This window comes from Mytilus edulis, chromosome 2 (genome assembly GCF_963676685.1).
Source record: "Mytilus edulis chromosome 2, xbMytEdul2.2, whole genome shotgun sequence".
NCBI lineage: Eukaryota > Metazoa > Mollusca > Bivalvia > Mytilida > Mytilidae > Mytilus > Mytilus edulis.
The window spans coordinates 46,867,745-46,891,794 of record NC_092345.1 but is presented as its reverse complement, the minus strand read 5'-3'; the positions used below and the strand labels follow the sequence as shown (position 1 = coordinate 46,891,794).

General features: G+C 33.4%; 3 protein-coding genes and 1 long non-coding RNA gene across 4 annotated transcripts; 2 read left to right on the top strand and 2 right to left on the bottom strand.

The window, feature by feature from the left end:
• Positions 1-1,335, bottom strand: LOC139510576 (uncharacterized). The gene is made up of 2 exons (XR_011661916.1): positions 1,202-1,335; positions 1-496 (listed from the first exon to the last, which is right to left on the bottom strand). It is a non-coding gene; the product is annotated as an uncharacterized lncRNA (long non-coding RNA).
• Positions 1,336-5,520: 4,185 nt separating this feature from the next.
• LOC139512297 (uncharacterized) lies at positions 5,521-10,084 on the bottom strand. The gene is made up of 3 exons (XM_071299801.1): positions 9,983-10,084; positions 6,974-7,172; positions 5,521-6,224 (listed from the first exon to the last, which is right to left on the bottom strand). Exons 2-3 carry the CDS (start codon positions 7,151-7,153, stop codon positions 5,802-5,804), a joined length of 603 nt encoding a protein of 200 aa, XP_071155902.1. The 5' UTR covers positions 7,154-7,172; positions 9,983-10,084; the 3' UTR covers positions 5,521-5,801.
• Positions 10,085-13,754: 3,670 nt separating this feature from the next.
• Positions 13,755-14,896, top strand: LOC139510878 (acetylcholine receptor subunit alpha-like). The gene is made up of 2 exons (XM_071297420.1): positions 13,755-14,552; positions 14,855-14,896. The coding sequence occupies exons 1-2, from the start codon at positions 13,755-13,757 to the stop codon at positions 14,894-14,896; spliced, it is 840 nt and encodes a 279-aa protein (XP_071153521.1).
• Positions 14,897-18,369: 3,473 nt separating this feature from the next.
• Positions 18,370-22,220, top strand: LOC139512296 (uncharacterized). Its single transcript, XM_071299799.1, has 2 exons — positions 18,370-18,823; positions 21,477-22,220. Exon 2 carries the CDS (start codon positions 21,479-21,481, stop codon positions 22,145-22,147), a length of 669 nt encoding a protein of 222 aa, XP_071155900.1. The 5' UTR covers positions 18,370-18,823; positions 21,477-21,478; the 3' UTR covers positions 22,148-22,220.
• The last annotated feature ends 1,830 nt before the right edge of the window (positions 22,221-24,050 follow it).

Genomic DNA, 24,050 nt, shown 5'->3' with positions numbered 1-24,050 from the left:
TTTCTGCTTATAAAAAAACAATGAATGATGTATTTCACTAGATAACAACACAGGCAAACACAAGTGTTTAAATTTTTTTAAATAATTGTAATTGCAAATAATTAAAAGCACCGACACTGAGACATTAAAATATCAGCGAAAGCTTCGAAATTCTTTTGGCCCATTTGGAGTCATGCACAATTTGCGCTGGTCTTCTTGTTTGACGTGGTCACCAATATGTTCACTTTGTGGTCTTTTCTGTCTGGTTCGAGAAGAAAGTGTACTTCGCCTCAGTCTCGTAATGATGTGTGATAGTTCACGTTTGCTGACAAGCTTCCACATATTCTGGTATGGTTTGCTTAGTTCTGGGAAATGATGGTCCATATATGGTTGTTTGAAATATGATGACATAGTTCCATAATGGTGTGAAATATATGGACTAGCAGCAGGACTTTCGTAGAAAGATAAGTGATCATGATCTGGTGAAACAGAATTCAAACTTTCATCAGACCAAACTCTTCAAAATAAGAAAAATATAATAAGTAACAGTAAACATAACATCATTTGTATAATAAACCATGAAGTTTTTTCAATACATAGATACTCCCAAGAAAGTTTGCGTTCTCCTTTGCTCTCTGCTGATACCTAACCATTGCACAATGATTGTCTGATTACTCTCCAGAAATGTCTTTAACTTGGGCAATATGTTCCGTGTCCGTGAAATTAAAGTTTGATGATATTCAAGGTTTTTTGTGTTGGATTTCACTTCTTTTCTTTTTCTTTTCTTTTTTTTTTTTTGGAGTGGGAGGGGGCTTCAGGTTTGTTTAGATAAACATATCTTTTTGTAGGTAATTGTTTTAATGGGGGTTTTTTTTCGTCTTTTAACTCCTTATGCTAATAATTTTGAATCCTGCTCTGTTATATGAATCTATTTTAATTGTGATAAAGGGTAAAGATAGACAATTATTTTTGTTTTAATCACTAAGTATTGCCTTTTCTTCAAATACCATCAGCCCTCTGAACTTATTGTGATTATGCTAGGTAAATGACTTGATGAATGAACAGCCTAAAGCAGCAACAAGCTTTTAGGATTACCTTGCTTAGCAAATGTCTTTACAAACTAACATGATGAAAATGACAAAGACACACATACCGACATTAAATCTAAACAGTTAATTCATAAATCAATTGAAAATAAAACAAAATAAAATAACAAACTTACATTTCTAGCAGTTCAGAGGACGTCATATCTATAGTCAACTTTTCGTACACTCCAAATCTATTAACTTGCGTTATAATATATGAACTACACTTAAGAACAATACTCTGTAAAACTAATCATAAATCGTCTAAAATTTCGCTTGAAATACATTTTCAAATAATCATAGACATTCGATATCAACATCAATTGTATTCATGACTGATAAAGTTACTTCCATGCCTAAATGGTTTTTGGTTTAACAATGATTTAACCGGATAGGTTCTTTTATGAGAATTAACCTTTCCTTTCAGCAAGGCTAAATTATTTACGGGTTTTCTATTACTTAACTTATTAATCTGATCAAATTCAATATAAATATGAAATTTATATCCCCGTGTATTTAATATTTCATTAAACATTTATGAAAGGTAATACGATGTTTATATGTACTATTATAATAATAGTACTAATGTTGATCTATAGAGTTACTGTGCCATCTACTGTATCGCCTATGGAACATGAAATTACAAGACTGTGAAATTAAACTTAAAAATAATTATAATAATATACTTAGAATAACATTAAAAGAAAATTACAGTAATTTGATCAGAATTATTGTTGTTTTCTTGTGGAATCTATAAGTATAGTTATGCATACCCCAATCATGAATGAGGTAATGAAATTGGGAAGTTGGCTCCTTTCGTCCACCAGGTTGACCTGTGTAGAAGAATGTTTGGTTGGTTGCATGGGATATAGAAAAAAACATTGCAGATATATGTCTAATCCGATTTCAAATACCAGGACAGTAGTACTCGGTGTTTTTAAAAAAAGTAGATGTAGTAAGATTGTCAATCAGACAACTTTCCATCAAAGTACAAATGAAGTGGATGTTAGCAATTATAGGCAATCATACGACCTTCGACAATGAGAAAAACTCATACCGTATTGTCGGCTTTCAAAGGCACTGATGTGAAAAATAAAAAAAATCAATTTAGAATCAGTTGAAAAAAACTTAACTCATCAGATAAAACAAATAGACTGAAATACATCTAACAAAAACACAAAGTGAACCTGGACGGGAACTTATACATCCCAAAAACAAAAAGACACTTAGCACAGATCTGAGAGTCCTCGCAGTTACTGATAGCTAGTTCAAAGCCAATAAAAACTAGTGAATAAAATCATGTATCTAAGACTCAAATATCAATCAATACACATCCGGCAGCACTAAATGGCTTTAGTGTAAAGCCGTCAATAGCAGAGAAAAACAAGATCTTGAGCAATGTCAAACTAAATGTATCGACAGATTGTAGCGTGAAATGGGAATTACAACTGAGGATGCGTCCGAATCTCTCTAAGACTTCTAGGTTACCCTTCTTCCGGAATGCTGGAAACAAATAAAAAAAATAACAGACCCAGGGATTTTTAAATACTTAAATACGCTAGGAACTGAATTTAAAAGAACAATCAAACCCATATTAATATATCAAATTTGCCTGATAAAATTGGAACGTCTTTTTTTAATGATTTCAAATTTGACAAATTGATTGAGTCAGTCATGTATATAGGGCCTGGGCGTCTTATGGCTACTTTACAGTAGGGTTGGTTATCATCAAAGACTTACAGATAGTTGACAAGAGTGAGTTCCACTCAAAAAATGACCTATTATTTGAAATTAAATCGATATTTTCAAAAAAAAGATATTACCAAGTCACTATATGACCAAATTTTATCAAATATAATTATTCATAAGATACAGAATTGTCAGAATGTTGATAGTTTATTTGGCCATACTGTTCGTATGGATCGTTTTCTTTTTCTTATGAGTTGAACACAAATGCAAATTTTAACGATTTTATTTTGGTTAGAATGCACAGCAAACTTTTTCAGAAATATAATTGTTTTGCGTTCAACTCATCAGAACATTGAGTCTGAGTAATATTATGGCCAAATAAGTTGTACACATTTCTACATCTTATGGTAATTTTTTTTTATCTTTTTGAAAAATATCGATTTTAGTTGAATTGATAGGTCACTTTTGTCAGTGGGAACTCACTTTTGTCCACGATCTAAATTGCATAAATCTACGTCATGTGGACTTTGGTGGGTAGTTGTCTCATTGGCAGTCATACCCCATCACCTTATATCAAAAAGACATACTGAATGGTTATCCGCAACAAAGATGACCACTTTACCGCGCATGTAAAAAAAAACGGGCTTCAATAATTTTCAGAACTTATTATTGAATGATAAGTTTTATTGATGTAGACTATCTGAAAATGCTACAGACTAGAAAATAATGTATTTTGCATGAACCAGAAAATATACATATTGAGACAAAAGAGGGACGAAAGATACCTAAGGGACAGTCAAACTCATAAATCGAAAATAAACTGACAATGCCATGGCTAAAAATGAAAAAGACAAACAGACGAACAATAGTACACATGACACAACATAGAAAACTAAAGAATAAACAACACGAACCCCACCAAAAACTAGGGGTGATCTAAGGTGCTCCGGAAGGGTGAGCAAATCTTGCTCCACATGTGGCACCCGTCGTGTTGCTTATGTGATAACAAATCCGGTAAATAGCCTAATTCGGTAGGTCACGTTCATGAAAGGGAAGGGGATTGTAGTTACGACGTAAGGAACATATCCGATATCATTTGTGAAACGGTTATTCCATAACGGTCAACTAACTCGTGATGAGGTCCGTAAAATTTACGAAGGGATGATTTCAACTTCACCATTTGGAACTCTTGGTTTAATAGCTTCCTTGTGAGCAGCAATCCTCTATCAAGAAAATCATGATAGGAAATGCAAGCACGGGAATATCGTATCAATTGGGAGATATATACCCCGTATGCAGGTGCTGCTGGAATTTTGCTACTTAGAAATGGAAAGTTCACAATTGGAAAGCTGAAATCATCCCTTGTCGTAAAGTTTTGTTTTCAACCGATCTTCATTGTCAATTTCTAGATGTAAGTCAATATATTTCCCCCCTTAATAATGAATGTAAAATTTCAAACTATCGACACACAGGGTCTGCACGGCAGATGTTAAAATAGTTTGTACACTACAACTCAACATTTTAAGCTGCAGACCAAATATAAAAATCATTCCTTTTGATAAAAGCAAAGTAAATTTCTACCAACGGTCTTTCCGACGGACGGTATCATGCTTTCGCCGTTGGCGACGCAGGTAAACATACTGAAGGCAAATGCCTATATCATACAATCATATATAAAATGTACATGTACATAATGTTCTATCTATCAATAACCAAAAGAACAAGCTAGTTGAAACTGAAAATGTATTTAATTTTCTGAACAAACGTTAACAAATAACAAATGTACACATGCAGATATTTAAATTTTAAACTTACAATCCGTTACAAATAAATAGAAAAACCATCAAACGTAAATATCATGTTATTCAAAAGAGTTATGAGTTTCAAGAGTATAAATTTATTTTACACATGTTTTGTTTGGGTTTTAAAAAACCTCCTACATTATCTATGTACATCACTCTTTCGAGCAAGAAACACAGCGTCAACATAAAACAAATAGAGATCTGAAACAGATGTGGTCAGCTGTCAATTATGTTTTTAGAAAACTTATGGAGCTACCATTTGATTTTTATGGGGGGGGGGGGGGGGGTGAGGGCTAGGATGAAATTTGAAAAAAAGGCAGAACAGGATTTAGAGTTTTAAAAAAAGGCAGGATGAGTAACTTGGCAAAAAAAAGGCAGGATGACAATTGACAAAAAAGGTCAGGATAAGCTAAGAAAAAAAAAGGCAGGACCGAATAACCTGAAAAATAAAAAGGCAGGACAGAGATTACAACTAAAAAAAAAGGCAGGACACGATTTTTCATCCCCCCCTCCCCCCATAAAAATCAAATGGTAGCTCCCTTACAATGTCTGAAAACGTTTGGACTAAGAACAGAATAATCTTTACAAAACGAAAATATGATTTTATATCCTTTTTAGTGCGTTAGGATGTTTAAATTTCATGTATAATTGTGTTTTATTACACCATAACACGAACAACACAAACGAATTGCAAAAAGGAATTGTTCCGAAACATAATTTCTAGTCTTTTACCTTTTCTATCACTTAAATGTAGATACATTTTGAGTGTAAACAGAGAAGATGTCTGTATTAAAACATGACACTATAATATTAATCATTTACCTATTGTAAACATAGTTAATTGCGTATTTTTAAAATTCATTACATAGTATATAAACAAGAATAAAGCTTGAATGTGTTATTTGCAAATACAAAACATGGGAGACAACTCTATTAGCCTAAGTCAATTTATACTCGTTCACATCGAAGTTGATAATTATTTATTTGCTTGTAGTTGAACATAGACAAATATTTTTCTTTTTAACCAAATTACTTACTTACTTACAAAGAACATAATAAAAGGCATTCAAAGTCATGATTGTTTTCCTAAATCTTCAAAAAATAGTGAATGAATTATTTACAGTGATTTTTTAATTATTTACATATTTGTAGATGAGTCGAGTTGGAGTCGCGTAGTCACTTTCGAAGTCATTTTTTTTTTATTTTGAGCGCTTGTTATCATGTTTTAAAATCTTCTGTTTTTCTTTTAAATAGTATTTGATGTCATCGGTCGTTTTGTCATTCCACAGCGTGTTGGAAGAATAGGCAAGTTAGGAGGAGCTGACTGAATCCGTCGACGACCCATTACGCTGGCGGAAGTTGGTGCTGGATTTTTCGTTAACCTGACGACAATGCCATTTATTTCTTGTTTTGTTGCTAAACGCCATGTTCCCGGATAATGTCTCTTTAGCTCTGGATATTGATGTTGCATGTAAGGTTTTTCTTTGAACTCCTCCATTCGTTGTTTGCTTTGAGCTTCATATAACTTCCGTTCACGTGACCATAGGACAGAGCGTCTACAGCTAGCAACTGTAGGTCTCCATACTGCCGATTCAACAGCTACAAAACTCATCTGACTTAAGGGAAGTCCATAAACACTTTTCCTTATTTCATCTTCACTCACTACTGTCTACAATAAAGCAGTTTCATTTGTTATGTGTAATTTTCAGTTTAAAAAAAAATAAAAAAATCGGAGTTTCTTCTTTTTAAGAAAAGAAAATTTTACAAGAAATCCAGTGCCCTTACCCTTGCTGATTTCGAAAAATCCTTGATCCGCATTGGGATAAGAATACAGCGTTTTATTGAACCCAAATATACTCAACACATAAAATACATAATATCATAATTATTGATCATTATTGTACTTTGTGTTCATAGGTACGATTCATTAATTTAAATGTGATCGCAGCCGGGAAATTCGGCGTTTTAGAGAAAATACATAAATTTCAATTATGATGAAACACCGAATGTGGAGAAATATAACGTTCAAAGAATATTCTGCTTTTTATAATCTGAACCGAAAATTCGGTTCGTATGTTGAAAATTTATGTCTTTATAGTTGCTACGAAATCGTAAAAGACCGTTCTAAAAAAATTCAATGTATTACCATATGCATTCTAAATTATAATACATTGGTCATATATGATAGCGCATAACGTTTGTTCGTATTTATGCATCTCTTTCTTTCACCTGGTTTAGATTTAATCATTCCTCATGAAAGTTATCCAGAAAAATGGTAAGGACGCACGGAATTTTAAAACGTTAATTTCTTTGGCAATAAAAACAAAAATGGCCACCACGATATAATCAAGAGTGTTGGTAGTGGCTTTAAACATAAAATTCCAAACCAATCTTTTATTTTTGGCAAAAAGGTCTTACCTCGTTGACCTCTGTTTCATCTAGCAATGGTATTGGGAAGTGGTATTTTATCGACTGTCGTCTTGCATAGGGATCCGTCTCTGACTGTTTATAGTCGAAGCTGTGTTTTCGTGTCTTCCGGCCTCCTGGTAGTGTATCAAACGATATGGAAGGATTTCTCTGTAGTACGGCGGCAGCCATTTCTGGTCATAGCAATCAACTGTAATATAAATTTACTTACTCAGTGGATAAATGAACAAAGAAAATACCGAACAAATATGAATAAATGAATGAATTGTGTTACTATGAAGAAATGAATGACGAGCATTGTATTTGCAGCTTTTCTTCATCAAAAGAAAAGATCATTCAACACTGAGCACTTTTAATTTGCAAAACACAATTTGCGATTCCAGCGGCGCACTTTCTTAAAGATACGGTTTAATGTGTATAACCAAAATGTGCAGAACAACATGGCATTCGTTATATACCAAGTTTAAACGCTCTAGACTGTAAAGTTCGACTTGTGCAATTTGAGTTTTAAAAACATGGGATTTTATCATCCCTTTGGACTTAGCATAATTCTTTTAAATTGTTCATTGATATTTTATTGCATTACATTTAGGGACTGGAACTAATTGATTAGTAGAATGGGGAAAAACAAATTGAAGGATAATTTTGTCAATGAACGAATAAATGAAAATGTATTGAAATAATAAGATAAGTATGTACTTTTTACTTGTGACTTCTAATATTCTTTACGTATCAGGCGTTTGGTGACCGGACGCAAGTACAAAAGTGCTTTTCAAAACTGCATAACTACATGCACTGTAAGTTATCTAAATATCCGATAAGATTATTTTATTTGTATCTGATCAATGTTTCATCACCGACATGGTCATCTTAATGACATCAGAGATTTAATAGACAAAATTGTATTTTTATTCAGTTTTGGCAATGTATATCATAGTTCCCATTTTCTGATCGCGTTCAAAGGCAATAAAACAAATGGTATTCGCATATAATGTGGTCTGCGGTATTTCATAAGTTTTAACTATAAAGAGAATGTTAAACGATCTGTAATACTATAGGTTTTGGATGAACGATAATTAAATGATAACTTTTGAACTCCATAACGCAAGAACGTGGCCTCTCTTTTGATTGGCATATTACGTACTTTAAATGGTATTTAAACAGTCATTGAAGAAGATAAGATGTCGTGATCAACATTTAATTCAGAAAGACTTGACTGACATTATCAATTTGTCTGATCGATCATAACATTATCAGATATATACAAGTCAATTGTGCATACGTATAAAAAGGTGAAGGAGACTAACGCTCAGTCGAAGAGCAGCAATTATATTGTAACGTTGTGTTCATTTGGGTTTTTATGTTCGCCAAAGTGCGCGTACAAACTTTTAGTCATGAATCAGTACATGTACACCATACTACTTTCTTGTCCATTCGTCTAAATCCACTCAATGAGTGCGGTTATAATTCAATCTGCTTGTCCGTCCGTCCGTCCGTTTGTCTGCCCGTTCGGCAAACACATGTTTGTCACCAGCCTTCACTTCCCGATACTAAAATTGTTTAAAAAAAAATGATGCATGAAAATTAATTGTTTGGTAAACTTGTTTCTAGCTATTAACTGAACAGAATGACTTTATGTTTTGTAACCTACTTGTGAGTGGTGAGTAATGTATGTGTGTGAAACATGTGTACTCCCTTTATTTGTGTGTGGACCTGGGTATGTTTAGCACGACATCTTGTGCACTCTTGTTTTATTAAATAACACATAATCTTAGACTTCAAAACGTAAAATAAGAGTTTCTTACATCATACAATTCATTTAAAAATTTATAAATGGACACGCGGCGTCAAAGAAAAAATTCACAAACAGGATCAACGAAATACCAAAAACGATGTCAAGATACATACCCACACTAAAACAATTATACATTATCCCTAATACATGTTAACGACTAGACAAAATAATAAACGACTAGACAAAATAATAAAAATGAATAAAAGGTCAAGGAATTACGTATAGTAATCTTATTTTCTCTCTTACCCTACCCCCCCTCCCCCCCCCCACACACAAAAAAAAACATGATGAAACTCGTTGTCATTTGAGAGCACCACAATTGTCGTGGTATCATTTCATCGTGCATTTCATAACATACAAAGCTATAAAAGATTAGTTAAATCGTGGTGTGAAATGTTAAGATATATTCAAATTAATTTAAATAATATGTAGTCCATGTGCAAATTTAGGCATGCGTAACCCCATTTCCCTTTTCAGGGATAACAACACAGTCCCCTCCTCTTCAAGTGAAGATGAGTGGACTGGATCGTTACCCTTGGTCTATCATTTGTGTTTTTCACTTATTTGTTTTGCATGAATGAGGCCGTTGGGTTTCTCTTATGATTTTTTAACATTTGGTCATGTCTCGGACCCTTCACAGCTAACTTTACGATGTCGACCTGCCATATAGTTACATAGACGTCTTCCGTGCCAACTATCATGATAGCTCATTAACTCGGAATTGGTCTATTCGCGTAGAATGTCGTACGGTTACAAACCGTTGCTTATATTCATGTCATTTTGGACATTTGGCAGCCAAACTACATCCTTTTACTTAAACAAGTGAATATTTCAACTGACGTCATGATAATTATTTAAAAACAGAGCTTATTTCATCGGTTAAAAGTCCAAAAGGTTGATACATGCACACCTTTCTGCGAATGCAATTTAGAGTTATCAATTTGCTTTAAGATCACAAATTCCTTTTAATGTCAAACACGTTTACTAGCACTGACTCGGAAATTTTAGTAAAAGAGCATATACAGTTTTTATGCGGTCCTGTATTTTTATCTACACAGAAGGTATATCACAAAACCCTAACCATTTGTATGTATGTTTCTATCAGGCTTTCTAGGCTTTGTTGGTATTACAAGAAGGTTTTTAGTGAAAACCATTTCATACTGTATCTAGCAATGATTTAATATAAAATGCATAAAACAACTTACCAAATATATAGCAAAATATAAAAGTCCTGTGTTAGTTCATTAAATTCCGTATTCTGAATGATTTAATTGTAATAAGAATTAAACTGATATAAAGATATAAACAATAGACTAAGAGATATTACAAATAGATTAAATGAAGATATTACAAATTGAATTGATACGTTTATATTTAAGAAGTTGGTTGTTAATTAAACTATGATCTATCAAATTCATTCTGTTCATGACTACACAAACTTATACGACGGTCGGCAAACGTCAGTATACGGCGTGTTGATTTCAAATGTTTGGATTGAATTGTGTTTTAAAAAGTCGAAGAAAAAGAAATAATAAGAGACAATAAACCGCGGGAAAGTCGTAGGAAAAACTTGATTTCATACAAGAGACAATGTCAGTCTTACCAATGTGAATTATCCAACAGAAAATCACAAATCCACAAATAGAAACAAATCTCCCTCTGTATAATTGTGTTAAATGGGTCTTCATTTTTACAATGTTTTTAAAAACAGCTTCTTACTAAAATAGGTGGGACATAACTTGTAGTATGTTTAACCATAACATAGGTTAGTTTTGTATAATTTTTAATTATTTTGAATAAAATCATTGCTAGATTTTACAGTATGAAAGGGTTTTCACTAAAAACCTTGTAATATCAACAAATTCTAGAAAGCCTGGTAGACGCCTTTTCAGATGGTAAGGGTTTTGTCATCTACGTGTGCCTTCTGTGTAGTAAAATTTACAGGACTGCATATGTTTTGAAGTCTTTTTCGAAAATTGCCAAGTCAGTGCTAGTTCATTCATATGTTTTGGAATTAAGTATGACATTCATTAGCACCGAGCTAGTACACATGTTTATTTAGGGCCAGCTGAAACACGTCTCCGAGTGCGGGATTTTCTCGCTGTGTTGAAGACCCATTGGTGGTCTTTGGCTGTTATCTGCTCTTTAGTCGTGTTGTTGTCTATTTGACACATTCCCCATTTCTATTCTCAATTTTATTACTTAATACTGTCACTGGAAAACGAGGAAACTAACACTTTCTATTTAATCAAGCCATTAAGTTATCTCTTAAAGAGTTATACATTTTCATATAGCATATAATTTTCCCTACACATGGCATTGTATCAAGCGTCCCTATTTTGACAGACGTGACTACGTATTTATACATCCAAAGGAACGTCTGTTTTTAAATGGATTTTACTATAGTGTGGTAGAATTTTTATCCAGTATTGAAAGTTCTTTTTCTGGGGCATTATTTTGAATAAAAGAGGTTTTTGGTAAAAGTTAATAAATAAATCCCTACGACATAAACAAACAAAAAGCGTCAAGAGGGCAATAATAATTCTGTAATACTTATTATTATTATAGAAAGGTGTCTACACAATTTTTCAATCTAATTCGCCACGGATCTATAAAGGTTATAAAGGTTATAAAAAAATAATCAGGAACTATCAAAAAGATCTGTCATCAAAACTTACCCAAACATCAAGAACTATAACACATGCGTATAAACTATTGACGAGGGTTCTTACTTCTTTGATTTCCTAGTCCTTTTAAGGCCTAAATTACAATTAAAAGTTGTCTCTTAAGCCTCGGTCACACCTTACCGGATAGCACGAACGGACGCCTAACGGATGAAAATAAAAGTTGTCCGTTGACAAAATTGCTATCCGTTGGGAGTCCGTTGATGTACTGACCGAATAAAACGGACGTGTAACGGATGCATAACGGGCACACACCGGATATGCAACGTACGAGAAACGGACACGTACCGGACAGAACGGATGTCCAACGTACATCCAACGGACGAATACCGCATAAAACGGACACCTAACGGAAGCGTACCGGATAAAACGGATGAACAAGATATACGGAAACATCAAAGGCGACAATAATAATACATGTAAATCGCATAAATATTCAAAATGTTTCTGTGTAACTGGTTTTGGTTTGTTCTTCAAATTTCCGCCAAAGGGCAGTGTCTGGCCTGAATAAGAACTGCTTGATTGTGAAGACGTGCCTATACTCTAAGATCGATTATGAATAATAAGAATTCATGAACCTTAAGAAATCTGACATACCAATACTTGGCATTTCTGACGCGATATTTTCAATTGGCATTTATCCGTTTCAGATCGGTTCATCATCCGTTTTATCCGTTATACGTCCGGTAGAAGTCCGTTTTTCATCCGTTCAACATCCGTTTTATCCGTTAAACGTCCGGTAGAAGTCCGTTGGTGAATTTATCTTTCAGACATCCAACGGGTGTATAACGGACACGTAACGGATACAAAACGGAAACGAAACGGACGAGTACCGTACAAAACGGACGCCTAACGGACGTTCAACGGACATTTTATCCGTTGGACGTCCGTTCAAAGTTTTGAACATGCTCAAAATTTTCCACCGGACAGAACGGACGTCGAAGGATAAAACGTACGCTTAACGGACATGCAACGGATATGGACGGACGTCTTATGGATAAGAACGGACGTCTAATGGACATGAACGGATTGAAAAAAAAGTTACCCGTTAGGCGTCCGTTCGAGCTATCCGGTAAGGTGTGACCGAGGCTTTAGCATTTATAATGCGACTGAATTAACAGGATAATATTATACTTGATTAAATTTGTATTCACTTAGCTTTGGACCTTTAAGTGTATAGAAAATATGAAAAGACTTTTAAAAATGTTTATTTGTTTGAAATACATTCTGGGGAAAATGATTCTGACATTTTTCTTTTTTCATTTGCCATGTGTTAACACTATTGTGTCTTCTTAGCCAATGTTTTAAATTGTTTCCAACTATTTTCTATTTACGTAACGGGTAAATATTTCAGAAATGCATAATAATTGTAAGGTCATGCTATTTTGTTGTTCTGTAAAATGATTTTTTTTAATCTTACCAGAAAACCAACAAGGAAAAAACACCGTGACACACCAAATTCATACACATCTAAAATTTAATTTGACGTGAGAATGTTTATCAACCAACGATAATTATATTTGGCAAATAACATTCATCTCAGGAAATTTTTGTTGTTTGTATCATGAACCAAACAGCGGTTAAGGATAAACATGGTAATAAAATTCAATAGCCTCATTAAAAAAAAATACTTTCAAAATATTTTCTCGAATAATTTGGAGTTTGGTTATTTTCTTAGAATCTCATACCATCAATAACCACTAAAACGCAAAAAGGTAACAAAGATAAACAAATTTCGTCAAAAAAGAAACATTTTTATTTAAACGGTTACCCAGCTAATTGTGTGTGCGGCATCAGTATTCGGATACCAAACGCTTTCATTTCCTCAATTAATTATTCTCTTAATAGCTAAGTATTTAATATACTCCACATGTCAGTATTAATTTGGTTGCATAATGCTTAGGTTTGCTCTGTTCTACTATCAACATTGATATGAACTTAAGACTATTCTTTAGAGTATACAAATGTTTCAGGTTTGGCATATAAGTAATTAATTACCCTTGATAACCACATAATGAAGATATCAACTTCAGAAGAAATCAATGCTGATTATCATTTGATTTCATTTATGTCCATTTTGATGTGTTTATATACTAATGATAAGTCTCAGATTTGTTAGATACGGGTTTACTGTATTGGCCATGATAGCCATCGTCTCTTCCAAATTGTTCAACCTGTTGTTTTGTATTTGATTCGGGTTGGTGTCATTATGGCTGATTATTTTACGTTCATGTTGTTACTCATCTCTACGTCGTACTTGACCAAATGTTGCTTTGCTGCAAAATTTTCCGACATGAGGGAATTGTATAACAATTTGACAGGCGACCATAATAGATATCTTAGACCAACAGACGATCAAAGTCTCGCGACAACAATTACAACATCATTTCATATCGTAACATTACAGGAAATTAATGAGGTCAAAGGAACGGTTTCTATCACTGGATATTTTGATTTAAAATGGAAGGATGTAAGTTTACAATGGAATCCATACACTTACGGAAATATCACATCAATAGTTTTACCTCTTGACCTTGTATGGAATCCTCCTATATTGGCGGCAAACTCAGGGGAGAAAATAAAGTACATTCGTATGAAAGGCTCTAGTGTCAGGATTGAACATACGGGAACTGTAATCTGGACGCCAGGATCACGGTTTGTTTTCACGTGTTCAATTAACAGTGTAAATTTCCCATTTGATCAACATGAATGCATGCTAGAAATTGTCGCATGGGGTTATAGTAATTCCGAAATAGTGTTTAATTCGACATTTGACAAGGTGATGACGTCATTTTATAGTTCAAACAGTGAATGGGAATTAACAAAAACGAAAGCTCTAAATCGCTATCTTCAAGATGGAGTTCCTGAAATTGTTTTTATTTTACATTTCAAGCGCAGACCGGTATTCTATGTCTTTAACCTCATTCTTCCAGCTTCATTGATGGCGTTGTTGAATACACTTGTGTTTGTTTTACCACAGGAGTCTGGAGAAAGGATAAGTTTTTCAATTACACTATTATTGTCTGGGATTGTATTTCTGACTATAACACAAAACCTTTTACCAGCAATTGCATTACCAAGTCTTGCTAACGTTTGTGTGTTTCTGATTGGAAATATGATCATGAGTGGTTTTGTAATTTTTTCAGTAATAATAAGCTCGTGGCTATATTACAAAAAAGACCAGTACATTCCAGTATGGGTTGAAAAGTTTGAATTATTTACGAGGTTCTCGTGTTATAATCATCAAACATCAGTTCCTGTCACGTGGAAACATATTGCTGCATTATGGGATACGATATCGTTTTGTTTTTATTTTATTTTTTGTATTGTGTGGAATATACAATGTATTACCAGTTTATATCAAACATAATAACTTATGGGTTTTCATTTTAGTCCATAGAGTTATACACAATTTTTGAAATTAAATATGTGTAAAAGAATCAGTCTTTAGTACTGTTCTGTTTGCTTATGTCTTGATGAGGGTAGAGACATATATGTCTCTTATGAGGGGAAATAAGTAAGGAAATAATACATGCATTTTGAAGTATTTAATATGTGATATGTGAAATGCATACGTTCATATAACATGAAAGATAAGTGTGTGGGATAACTCTAGAAATAATTGGATGTTAAATACATTTTTACCTTTTACTAAAGCAAACACAAAAAAGTCGGTGGCCTAAAAGTGAATGAAAGGGGAAAATGAACATTTTAATAGTGACAAGCTTAGGGACGACGTCAAAAGTTCAATGCAGGATAAAAAAAAACTTAATTCAAATGACATATAGTTTTTTTTCACTGACCCCCTCCCCCTACGGCCCCCTCTTAACTTAATTTGGGAAAAATTGATTGACCAATAAGGATATATATAAAATCGATGTTAATTAAATCAAACTTGCAGCAATTTTTACCTCCCCCCGCCCCCACTCCCAAACTATTTGAATTAAGGTTTTTTTTTTATCCTTCATTGATTTTTCATGTCGTCCCTTGCATGAATGTTATACATACCGCAATGTAAAATAAAAAAAAAATAAACAGCTGTAATTGCATTTTCTTTTTCTTTTGTTATGCCCGCGTCACACTGTCCCGATTTTTATATACGATGGACACCCAAATGCGAAAATTGTAAGTTCGTACGAAGTTGGTCATGATCTCGTTAAAATACCAAAAAGTGACCGAAGCAAGTACGAAGAATAACGAAGTTTATACGATGGTGCCGAAATTATATACGATAACAAAAGATGGACATACGAAGGTTAAACGAAGACGGGTATTTAAGCTTCATATCGCAGCCGAAGCCTACACGATAAATCACGAAGGCTACGCGATGGATTACGAAGGCTACACGATGGATTACGATGATGGCGCGATGGCCATACGATGTCTAAAAGACGTCGTGTACAGCCTAAGCGCTATTGACTTTAAAGTTCAAAGGCAAGGTCAGAGTGGCAGTTGTAATACAAGGCAATATCACCCTTGTGGACACACTAAAACAAATATTCTTCAAAAGATTTTAACCACATTTGGTATATTGTTCCTCCTTGTAATGATCTGACATTTTTTACGTTCAAGGCCAAAGGTCAAGGTCATGCAGATGGACTTGTTTTTTCTCCTTGAAATAGCATAATACCCAGGAAATTGGGTGCTCTTTTTTTTACCTGCTGGTTCTACAGACAATATTAAAGGTATTTCCAGTTACTGAATGTTTTTGTTGATTTCTAAAAAAATAGTTTATGTATCAAATATGCATATTCAATTTACTATTTTCTGCATGTGTCATATACAAATATAGTGTCCATATTTGTCCCCAATATGTTACATACGAGGGGATGCCACGCTCGGCATTGCCTTGTTTGAACTGTTAAATGTGTGCACTAGTCTGAATAATCACCCATAATTATGCTCATGTTTACTGATCTATCTTAAAGGTAAGGTAATGAGTTCGTTGATCCCTTTTATTCAAAAAGAGCTCTTTCCAGGAGAATATCATAATAATATAGACAAAAGGAAGGATGTGGGGAAAGCAACAAATGCGGCAAAAATATGACATATAGAAAACAAAATGGTTATGGAGTAAACGTTCGTGTGACAACAACTCAGACGATACATAAAAAATCAGAATAATGAAGAAAAAGTTGGTTTCCCTATATACTGTGTACCTGCAGTGTTGGTGTACGAGGCGCGTTTATGATTTTCATTATGTTACTTGATATGAAAAATTGACAAAAAATAATATTCTACTTGTAAAAGTAAATCCTGAGCCTGTAATAGCTGCTCTTCTTGTTCCATTTGAATTAATAGAAACAACGCTATCGCCTTTCTTGATCTCATAGAATCATATGATATGAGCTCCATGTTTTGTGAGCGTCGTTCTTAACTGTCGTATTAGACTGACCAGTGCATATCGCGCATGGTACTTTAAATGTATTTTAGCGCGAAAATTAACTTGCATTTAGCTGGATTTATTGCCGTCGTAGTTCCATCTTGTCGCCTTCGTACTTTTATTCGATGGCAACACGACGGGATTACGAGGTCTTCACGAAGTCGTGTTGCCATCGTAAGACCTCCGGGTAACTTCGTGATTCATTCGTGTAGACATCGTAATGTCAAAACTGCCCAATGAAAACGATGGAAACACGAATGCAATACGATGTTCAAAGATGCATTCCCGGTGACATTACGATGGTGAGGATGGTGATACGAACTCAATACGAACCCTCAACATCGGACGCACCTTCGGGGATTTTTTAACATGTTAAAAAATTTAGAACCCTTCCCGAAGTTGTCCCCGAAGGCTAGAAAAAGTGGCCGATGGTTCTACGATGGTTAAAGATGGTACTACGAATAGCCCGATCTGGATACGATCAGTCCCGATTTTGAAAATTTCCATAATTGTGTTGCCATCGGCGTAAAAATCGGGACAGTGTGGCGCGGGCATTAGCGTGAGATATAATGAAAAAAATTCTGTTACAATTTTTATTATGTTTCACAATCTACTTTTGTAACTATTGACCTTGACCTCAGACTAAGTGGTTTCAAATTTTTGTTCTTATTATATGTCATCATATACATGTACATTACATATGCACTGACTGGTCACAGTGTCATCTGTAGTATTTTATAAAGATTTCTGTATAAATTTCGGTCACGGAAAAAACCATGTCTTACCATCAGTACGGAGAGTTCTACAAATAATGTGTATTTATTCTGATAACCTCCCTTTATTTTTTGGTTTTTTTTTTACAAATTTCTAATATGACATTGATAAGTTATTGAACTTTATTAAAAAAGCGCAGCTGTTTATTAATGTTTGGTACAGGTTAGCTGCCACTGCGCAACATAAGAAAACTAGAGAACTTTTTTTGTTAGAAAACACATCAAACGTCCAAACATACTATCCACACTGATCTGTGTCCACACTTGTTTTATTTAAAAAAAGATATCATGTAATGGACAATTTTATTGAATTTTTCTCCATTTGTTCACAAGTAACAATATCAAGATCGTTAAAATCAGATTTAATGCATTTCTATAAATATTTTCATTCAGAATAGTTTCATGTAACCGACTTTTCACTTAATTGAATAAAGATACTCAATGAAACAGAAAGCTTACAATCCGAGCATTGTTTAATATTAAGTGAACTAAAACAATAACAGCTTATTCCATTATCAATGAAATCAATATCTATATATTACTAAATAAACAAATGAACATACACTAAATGGATAGGGTAGTATGTTTTATGTTGTATTTTCTTTGTAATATTATCACCTATTCTTGTTTTAAAGAACACTCGGTCATTGCTTAGGACAATCTAAATACATTTTGTGTTAATATGATTATTTTTTTTTATTAACTTTTACAACTACTGATATCACAAATGCAAGCTTGATCAAGGGAATTGGGTGTACGATAAATCACGCAATGTTTTATAGAGGCTAAACTCCTTGGTTATTATGAAGAATGTTTTCTGTTTTATTTCATGCGTTCATATTTTTTTTAACATTGTCTGAGGCAAACTTAGTAGATAAAACTACGTGTAATTGCATGTTTTAAGAAGAGCGGAGATTATAAATCGTTCTTAAACAAAAGAAAGAAAAAAGGTGTTATTCTGACGATACTTTATACTCTAAAATCTATGTTTATAATCAATGGATTTAATTTTTCATGATTGACGGTTATATCTCCGATTATTGTACAACAAGAAATAGATTTTGTTTGCACTGATTGAATTTCACACAGAGACAATATACATATTGATTTAAGTAAATATTAAAGTAAGAGTTGTGAATTTTCATTTGATAAAAAGTGCAATGAATTACATGTATGACTGATATACAAGGATCAACAACGAATTGGGTGAGTCTTTTTAAATTTTTAATAAAACAATACTAATAACAAAAAATGTTGAAAGCACGTTCATATCAACATATCAAACATGTTTCGAATATAAGTTAAATATATGTATATAAGCATATGGGTTTTACTCATTGTTAAAGTCTGTATTGAGTTATTAACGTCTGCATAAAGGAAATCATACCGCATCTTTTTATTTTTATATTAGCTGATATTTTGACGGTCAAATAAGGCAGCAACCATTTGATTTTCTGGGGGGGGGGGGGGGGGCTTTTTCGTGACAAGTCGAAAACAATTATTTTCTTTCAACTTTAGCATTACATATAGTGGCAGCTGAGGGTGAAACAAACAAAATTTTTTTCTCAGAATCAAAAACAAATTATTTTTTTTCTCCAAAAGCTGGAAACAAACTTTTTTTTTCAAAAAAAACCATAGCCCCCCCCCCCAGAAAATCAAATGGTTGCTGCCTAATAGTTTCGACTTCTACTTTGTAGTGACCGCGTTCGAAACGTTTAAACAACAATCTACGGCTACGATAACCAATCACATTTGTTGATTCTGGAGCTACATAAATTTATATATCAAAGAAACAAATATACATTTTGGCCCATGAATACGCAGTTTAAAGTGCATTCTATACAATTTGCATTTCATTTTCAAGATGACAAATTCAAACTATAAGATTTGTATTCACTCTTGTGGGGCTTTGTTGGCAAAATGTTTAGTCATGTAAATGTCACGATGCTATTTATGTCTATATAAAAATAAGGAGATGTGGTAATTTATTTATCATTTTGAATAATAAAATATTTTAAAACTTACACTTTTTTCATTCGATCTCCAATCTCAAAATGTAAAAAAAAAATCCTTTTAATTTCACCTGCAAAAATATAAATTGTTAAGCTTTAGATAAAAGGACAAGCTCCTATCGTGCTATTGTATACACTGACGCTAATGAACTCCATAGAAAACTTTGATTTAATTCGTACATTTTATTATAACATTAATTATTTAAAGTTTTTTTTTAAACGTTTGTTTTTCTTTTACTTACTATCGTAACGATATGCCAGAAATCAAGGTTTGCTTGTAGAAACACAAATTGTCACCAATATAATAGTTTTCAACTAGAAACATGATAGTTGTGTTCAAATGATGCAAGTAAAGCCGATTATGCGGTATGGACATTGCTCATTGTTGAAGGTCGTACAGTGTCATATAATTGTTAATTTCTGTATCATTTGTCTCATTGACAATCATACCACATCTTATTTTCAAATTGAGTGAAATAAACTTGAACACTTCGCCTCAAAGTAAAGATTAAGAACGATAATTTTGTACTCTTCTCAATAAAAATGTAGTTGGGTTATTTTAGTTTTTCTGTTTATGTTTCATTTTTGTCTTCTTTTTGTAATTTCGTATTAGAATATACTAGTATATACATTCACTACCAAATTGTCATATTGAAATCGACTTTAGGGAGCTACCATTTGATTTTTATGGAGGGGCTAGGATGAAAAATTTTGTCCTGCATTTTTTTTTTAGTTGTAATCTCTGTCCTGCCTTTTTATTTTTCACTCTATTCGGTCCTGCCCCCCCCCCCCCCCCCCATAAAAATCAAATGGTAGCTCCCTTAAGAAAAAGTTTTTATTTTTTTCGGTAATAAACCGTGATCTTTCTTACGTGACGTTGATAGTGTTTCTGTCTTACGTGTTCGCTCGCTTGTATTTTTAGAACTACAAGTAACTATAAAGACGACAAGATGCGTAACATATATGTATACATATCCACTTGAAACATAAAAATGTCAGCTGTTTAAAAAAAACATACAATTGCCAATATTTTGAAAACTTAATGCGGTATGGGCTTTGTTCATTGTTGAAGGCCGTACGGTGACCTATATATTTAGTTGTTAATTTCTATGTCATTTTGGTCTCTTGTGGAGAGTTGTCTCATTGGCAATAATACCACATCTTCGTATTATACTTAACTCGAAATCGTTATAATGTTGAATTAATATATTTAGTAATCTCATTTTAATCATTCTGATCAAACTCAACTGGTCCACATAATACTATGTTCAAAGAATTAGCCCAACTTCAGTTATAGTACGCTATAATGTAGCTTTAGTTGAATATACTGTAGATACGATGTGTGGATTAAAGATAAGTTGGAATGTTTTATTGCATAGCAAAGTTATAATATTATATCATTTTGATATGGCGCTTAACTTGTCAACATACATTGTTCATCAAATGTGTAAAATTAGAAACACTTTTAATATGTTACTATTGAGACGATTGTTCTATGATAAAGCCTTTAGTACGGCTAATCTTTATCATTATTATAAATCTTATAAAATATGCAATGTAAATTGTCAACATGACGGTTTCCTAAGTTTCCATGTACTTCGTTTGAAAATGAAAACTATTTTTATTTGACTAACCTTTTCAATTTATATATATTTGGCAAGTATTTGAAGATTTGATAAATCATGGTTTAATCTCTGTGAAACGTGAAAGAAAAGTGTTGATAAAGAAATTTATTAGAAAACGAGTGTTGTTGTTGTTTGCAAGTCAAGTCATAGATAAAAGGTTATATTCGTTGAAGATTTATTTATTGCAAGATTTTAACACGTAGTACTGACGATTTATTTCAGTCATGGATGAATTTGAAGATGAAGATATAGATGTTCCAGTTTTGAGATTATATCCGCTTCCAGATGAAGATGGAAAGAAGTTCACAGGGAAAAAGAACAAATATGTTCGAAATGTAGTGACACCAACCATAGCATTCGGGAGGACTCAGTCTTTTCTCTCCGATAGTAGTCGTTCACACACACCTGATCGTCTGGTGTTTCCTGGACAAAATCGACCAAAAAGTGCCGGCTGTATGCTACGGGAGTTAAAGACACCAACAATAGGTCGACAACGAAATTCTATGAGACCTGATCCGGAACCAGAAGAAGTAAGATATTTACCGGATGCACCTAAAAAAGTATCACGTGATGAACTTGAAACAATTGTGTCGCGTTTGCAACGACAAACTAATTCTGGACGTGCACGGACCGCATTAACAAGAAGAATTAATCAGAAAAGACAAGAGCAGTCAAAAAATCTCCGGGTTGACTATTTAGCATTTGACCCTTATAGATTCAGGGGTTTGCGGAGAGTTACAAAAGATGAAATGGACAGTATTGTGAGTCGGTTGTCTACTTTTCCGAATGACCGAAAACCAGCAGAATCCGAACGCTACAGTATTGCAAAGGAAAATCATGAAAAACTTGGTGTTTTAAATAGCTATAGGTGGAAAGGAATTCGTAACTGTTAAATATTTAAGGTATCGTTTGTAAAATGTGCAATATTGTTTTAAAGTTTAGATTAAAAGGTTATTTACATATAAATTCAATTTCTTTATGGCAAATCATAAAAAGAAATCCTAAGAGATTAGGAATATGTGTACACGCGGACGACCAAAGCACTGCTTGCATGACAAACCTCACTAGAAAAATGCATTTACATTTTGTAATTTATTACATAAAGTTAAATTCACTATATATGTTAGACAAACTTAAGGATGACATAAATAATGACAAACGAGAAAACATATGCAATACGCATTTGTTCTGATTAAGATTAAGACAGTGGACGATTCTATACTTGGAAATAAAATAGATCAAAGCTGTATATAAACACGTTCATGTAAGAATTGTTCAACGTATGACTGATCTCAAGACAAACCAGACAAACAAGTGAATCTTGATAAACTCGCCCCTCTAAAAGTATATATTAACAGGAAGTTGTTGAGTGATAAATCTGAAAACGCATCACATGGTATAGCTGACTCATATAAACTCTGAATCCAAATATCAGAAATCCTTATAATGTAGTTCCTGTGAAAGATGGGACAGATGGACGGACGGACTGATGGTTGAACTGACGGACTAACGGGTGAACGACGGGGCAGAGAGAGGTAAAACAGTATACCCCCACTTTTTACAAACGGGGTTATAAAAATATGGAGGACCAGCATTTTATCTCTTCGTATGTTAATCTAATGGTTTAATTAAATCAATTTTTAGGGTCGCTTCAAATGATAGCAATTATGATATTAAACATACGTTTGTTTATATGAAAATATCTAATGAAAGTGTTCGTTTACACAAGACTGGGTTATTATAAAATAAATTGAAAATGGAATCATTTTGGTTCAAAGCTTTCGGTAAATAAACCACAGTTAATCATGCAATCAGCTAACTGCTGAACAAATATCAGATATAGAAATGTTGAATTTTGCTTTATTTGAATATGACACAATATGCTCTCCTTGAGATTTTTTTTTTTTTATTGTTAACAAATGTTCAATACTGTTCATTTTGGGGGTCCAGTGTACTTAGGTTGTCTGAAAGAATAGTACATTTTGTTTATACTTGCTTCAAAACAGAGGAAAGATTAGTAGTCTTCATGTTTCTAAAGCTTGTAGGAACAAGCCATATTTTTTATGCACTGTAACATTGTACAATAAACGCATATTCAGTATGTAAAAATAAGCAAAATATGGTATGATTGATAATGAAACAGTTATCCACCGGAGACCAAATGGAGTCGACCTAAGCAACTATATGCCATTGTATTACTGGCTCTAGCCTTTAACCAATAAGCAAAACTCATATTGTATATATAAATAGTAAGTTATAAAAGATTCTGCCATGAGAAAATAGGAAACATTTATAACTCGACAAATAATGGCCTGGCCTGGTTTTCTCAAAACAACCAACCGACAACCACTGAAATACAAGCTCCTGACTTGGGAAAGACACACACAATTGATTGTGATTGTGAGTTTTTATTGATAGGTATTATTATATAATAATTCAAACCACCGTGCCATGTTGTGAGATGTAAAAGCTGTCATTCCTAACATCGGACAATAGACTTACAAGATTGACACGAAATAAAAGGCATATATGGATCTTAAATACCGGAAACTTTCCACCAGAGACCATAATTAAGACGTAGATGTAATCAAGTATAGGTCAATATGGCATCGTATAGTCCGGCCTTCAACAATAAACAAATTTCATATATAGTTAGTTACGACACAAAGCCATGTCTGTTTTCAAACTCATACATGTAAGACAAAAATACACTGACAACGCCACGGCTTAAAAAGGAAAAGACAAACAGACAAACAACAGTACACTAAAAACAACAACAAAAACTGAAATTTAGCA

Bases quoted from the DNA above. Each gene is read 5' to 3' on its own strand.
- LOC139512297 (XM_071299801.1), bottom strand. From the start codon at position 7,153: ATGGCTGCCGCCGTACTACAGAGAAATCCTTCCATATCGTTTGATACA. The intron at 6,225-6,973 runs GTAAGACCTTTT...GCTTTATTGTAG, and splicing joins ATGAAACAGAGGTCAACGAG to ACAGTAGTGAGTGAAGATGA.
- LOC139510878 (XM_071297420.1), top strand. From the start codon at position 13,755: ATGAGGGAATTGTATAACAATTTGACAGGCGACCATAATAGATATCTT. The intron at 14,553-14,854 runs GTTTGTGTGTTT...TTTTCATTTTAG, and splicing joins CATTACCAAGTCTTGCTAAC to TCCATAGAGTTATACACAAT.
- LOC139512296 (XM_071299799.1), top strand. From the start codon at position 21,479: ATGGATGAATTTGAAGATGAAGATATAGATGTTCCAGTTTTGAGATTA.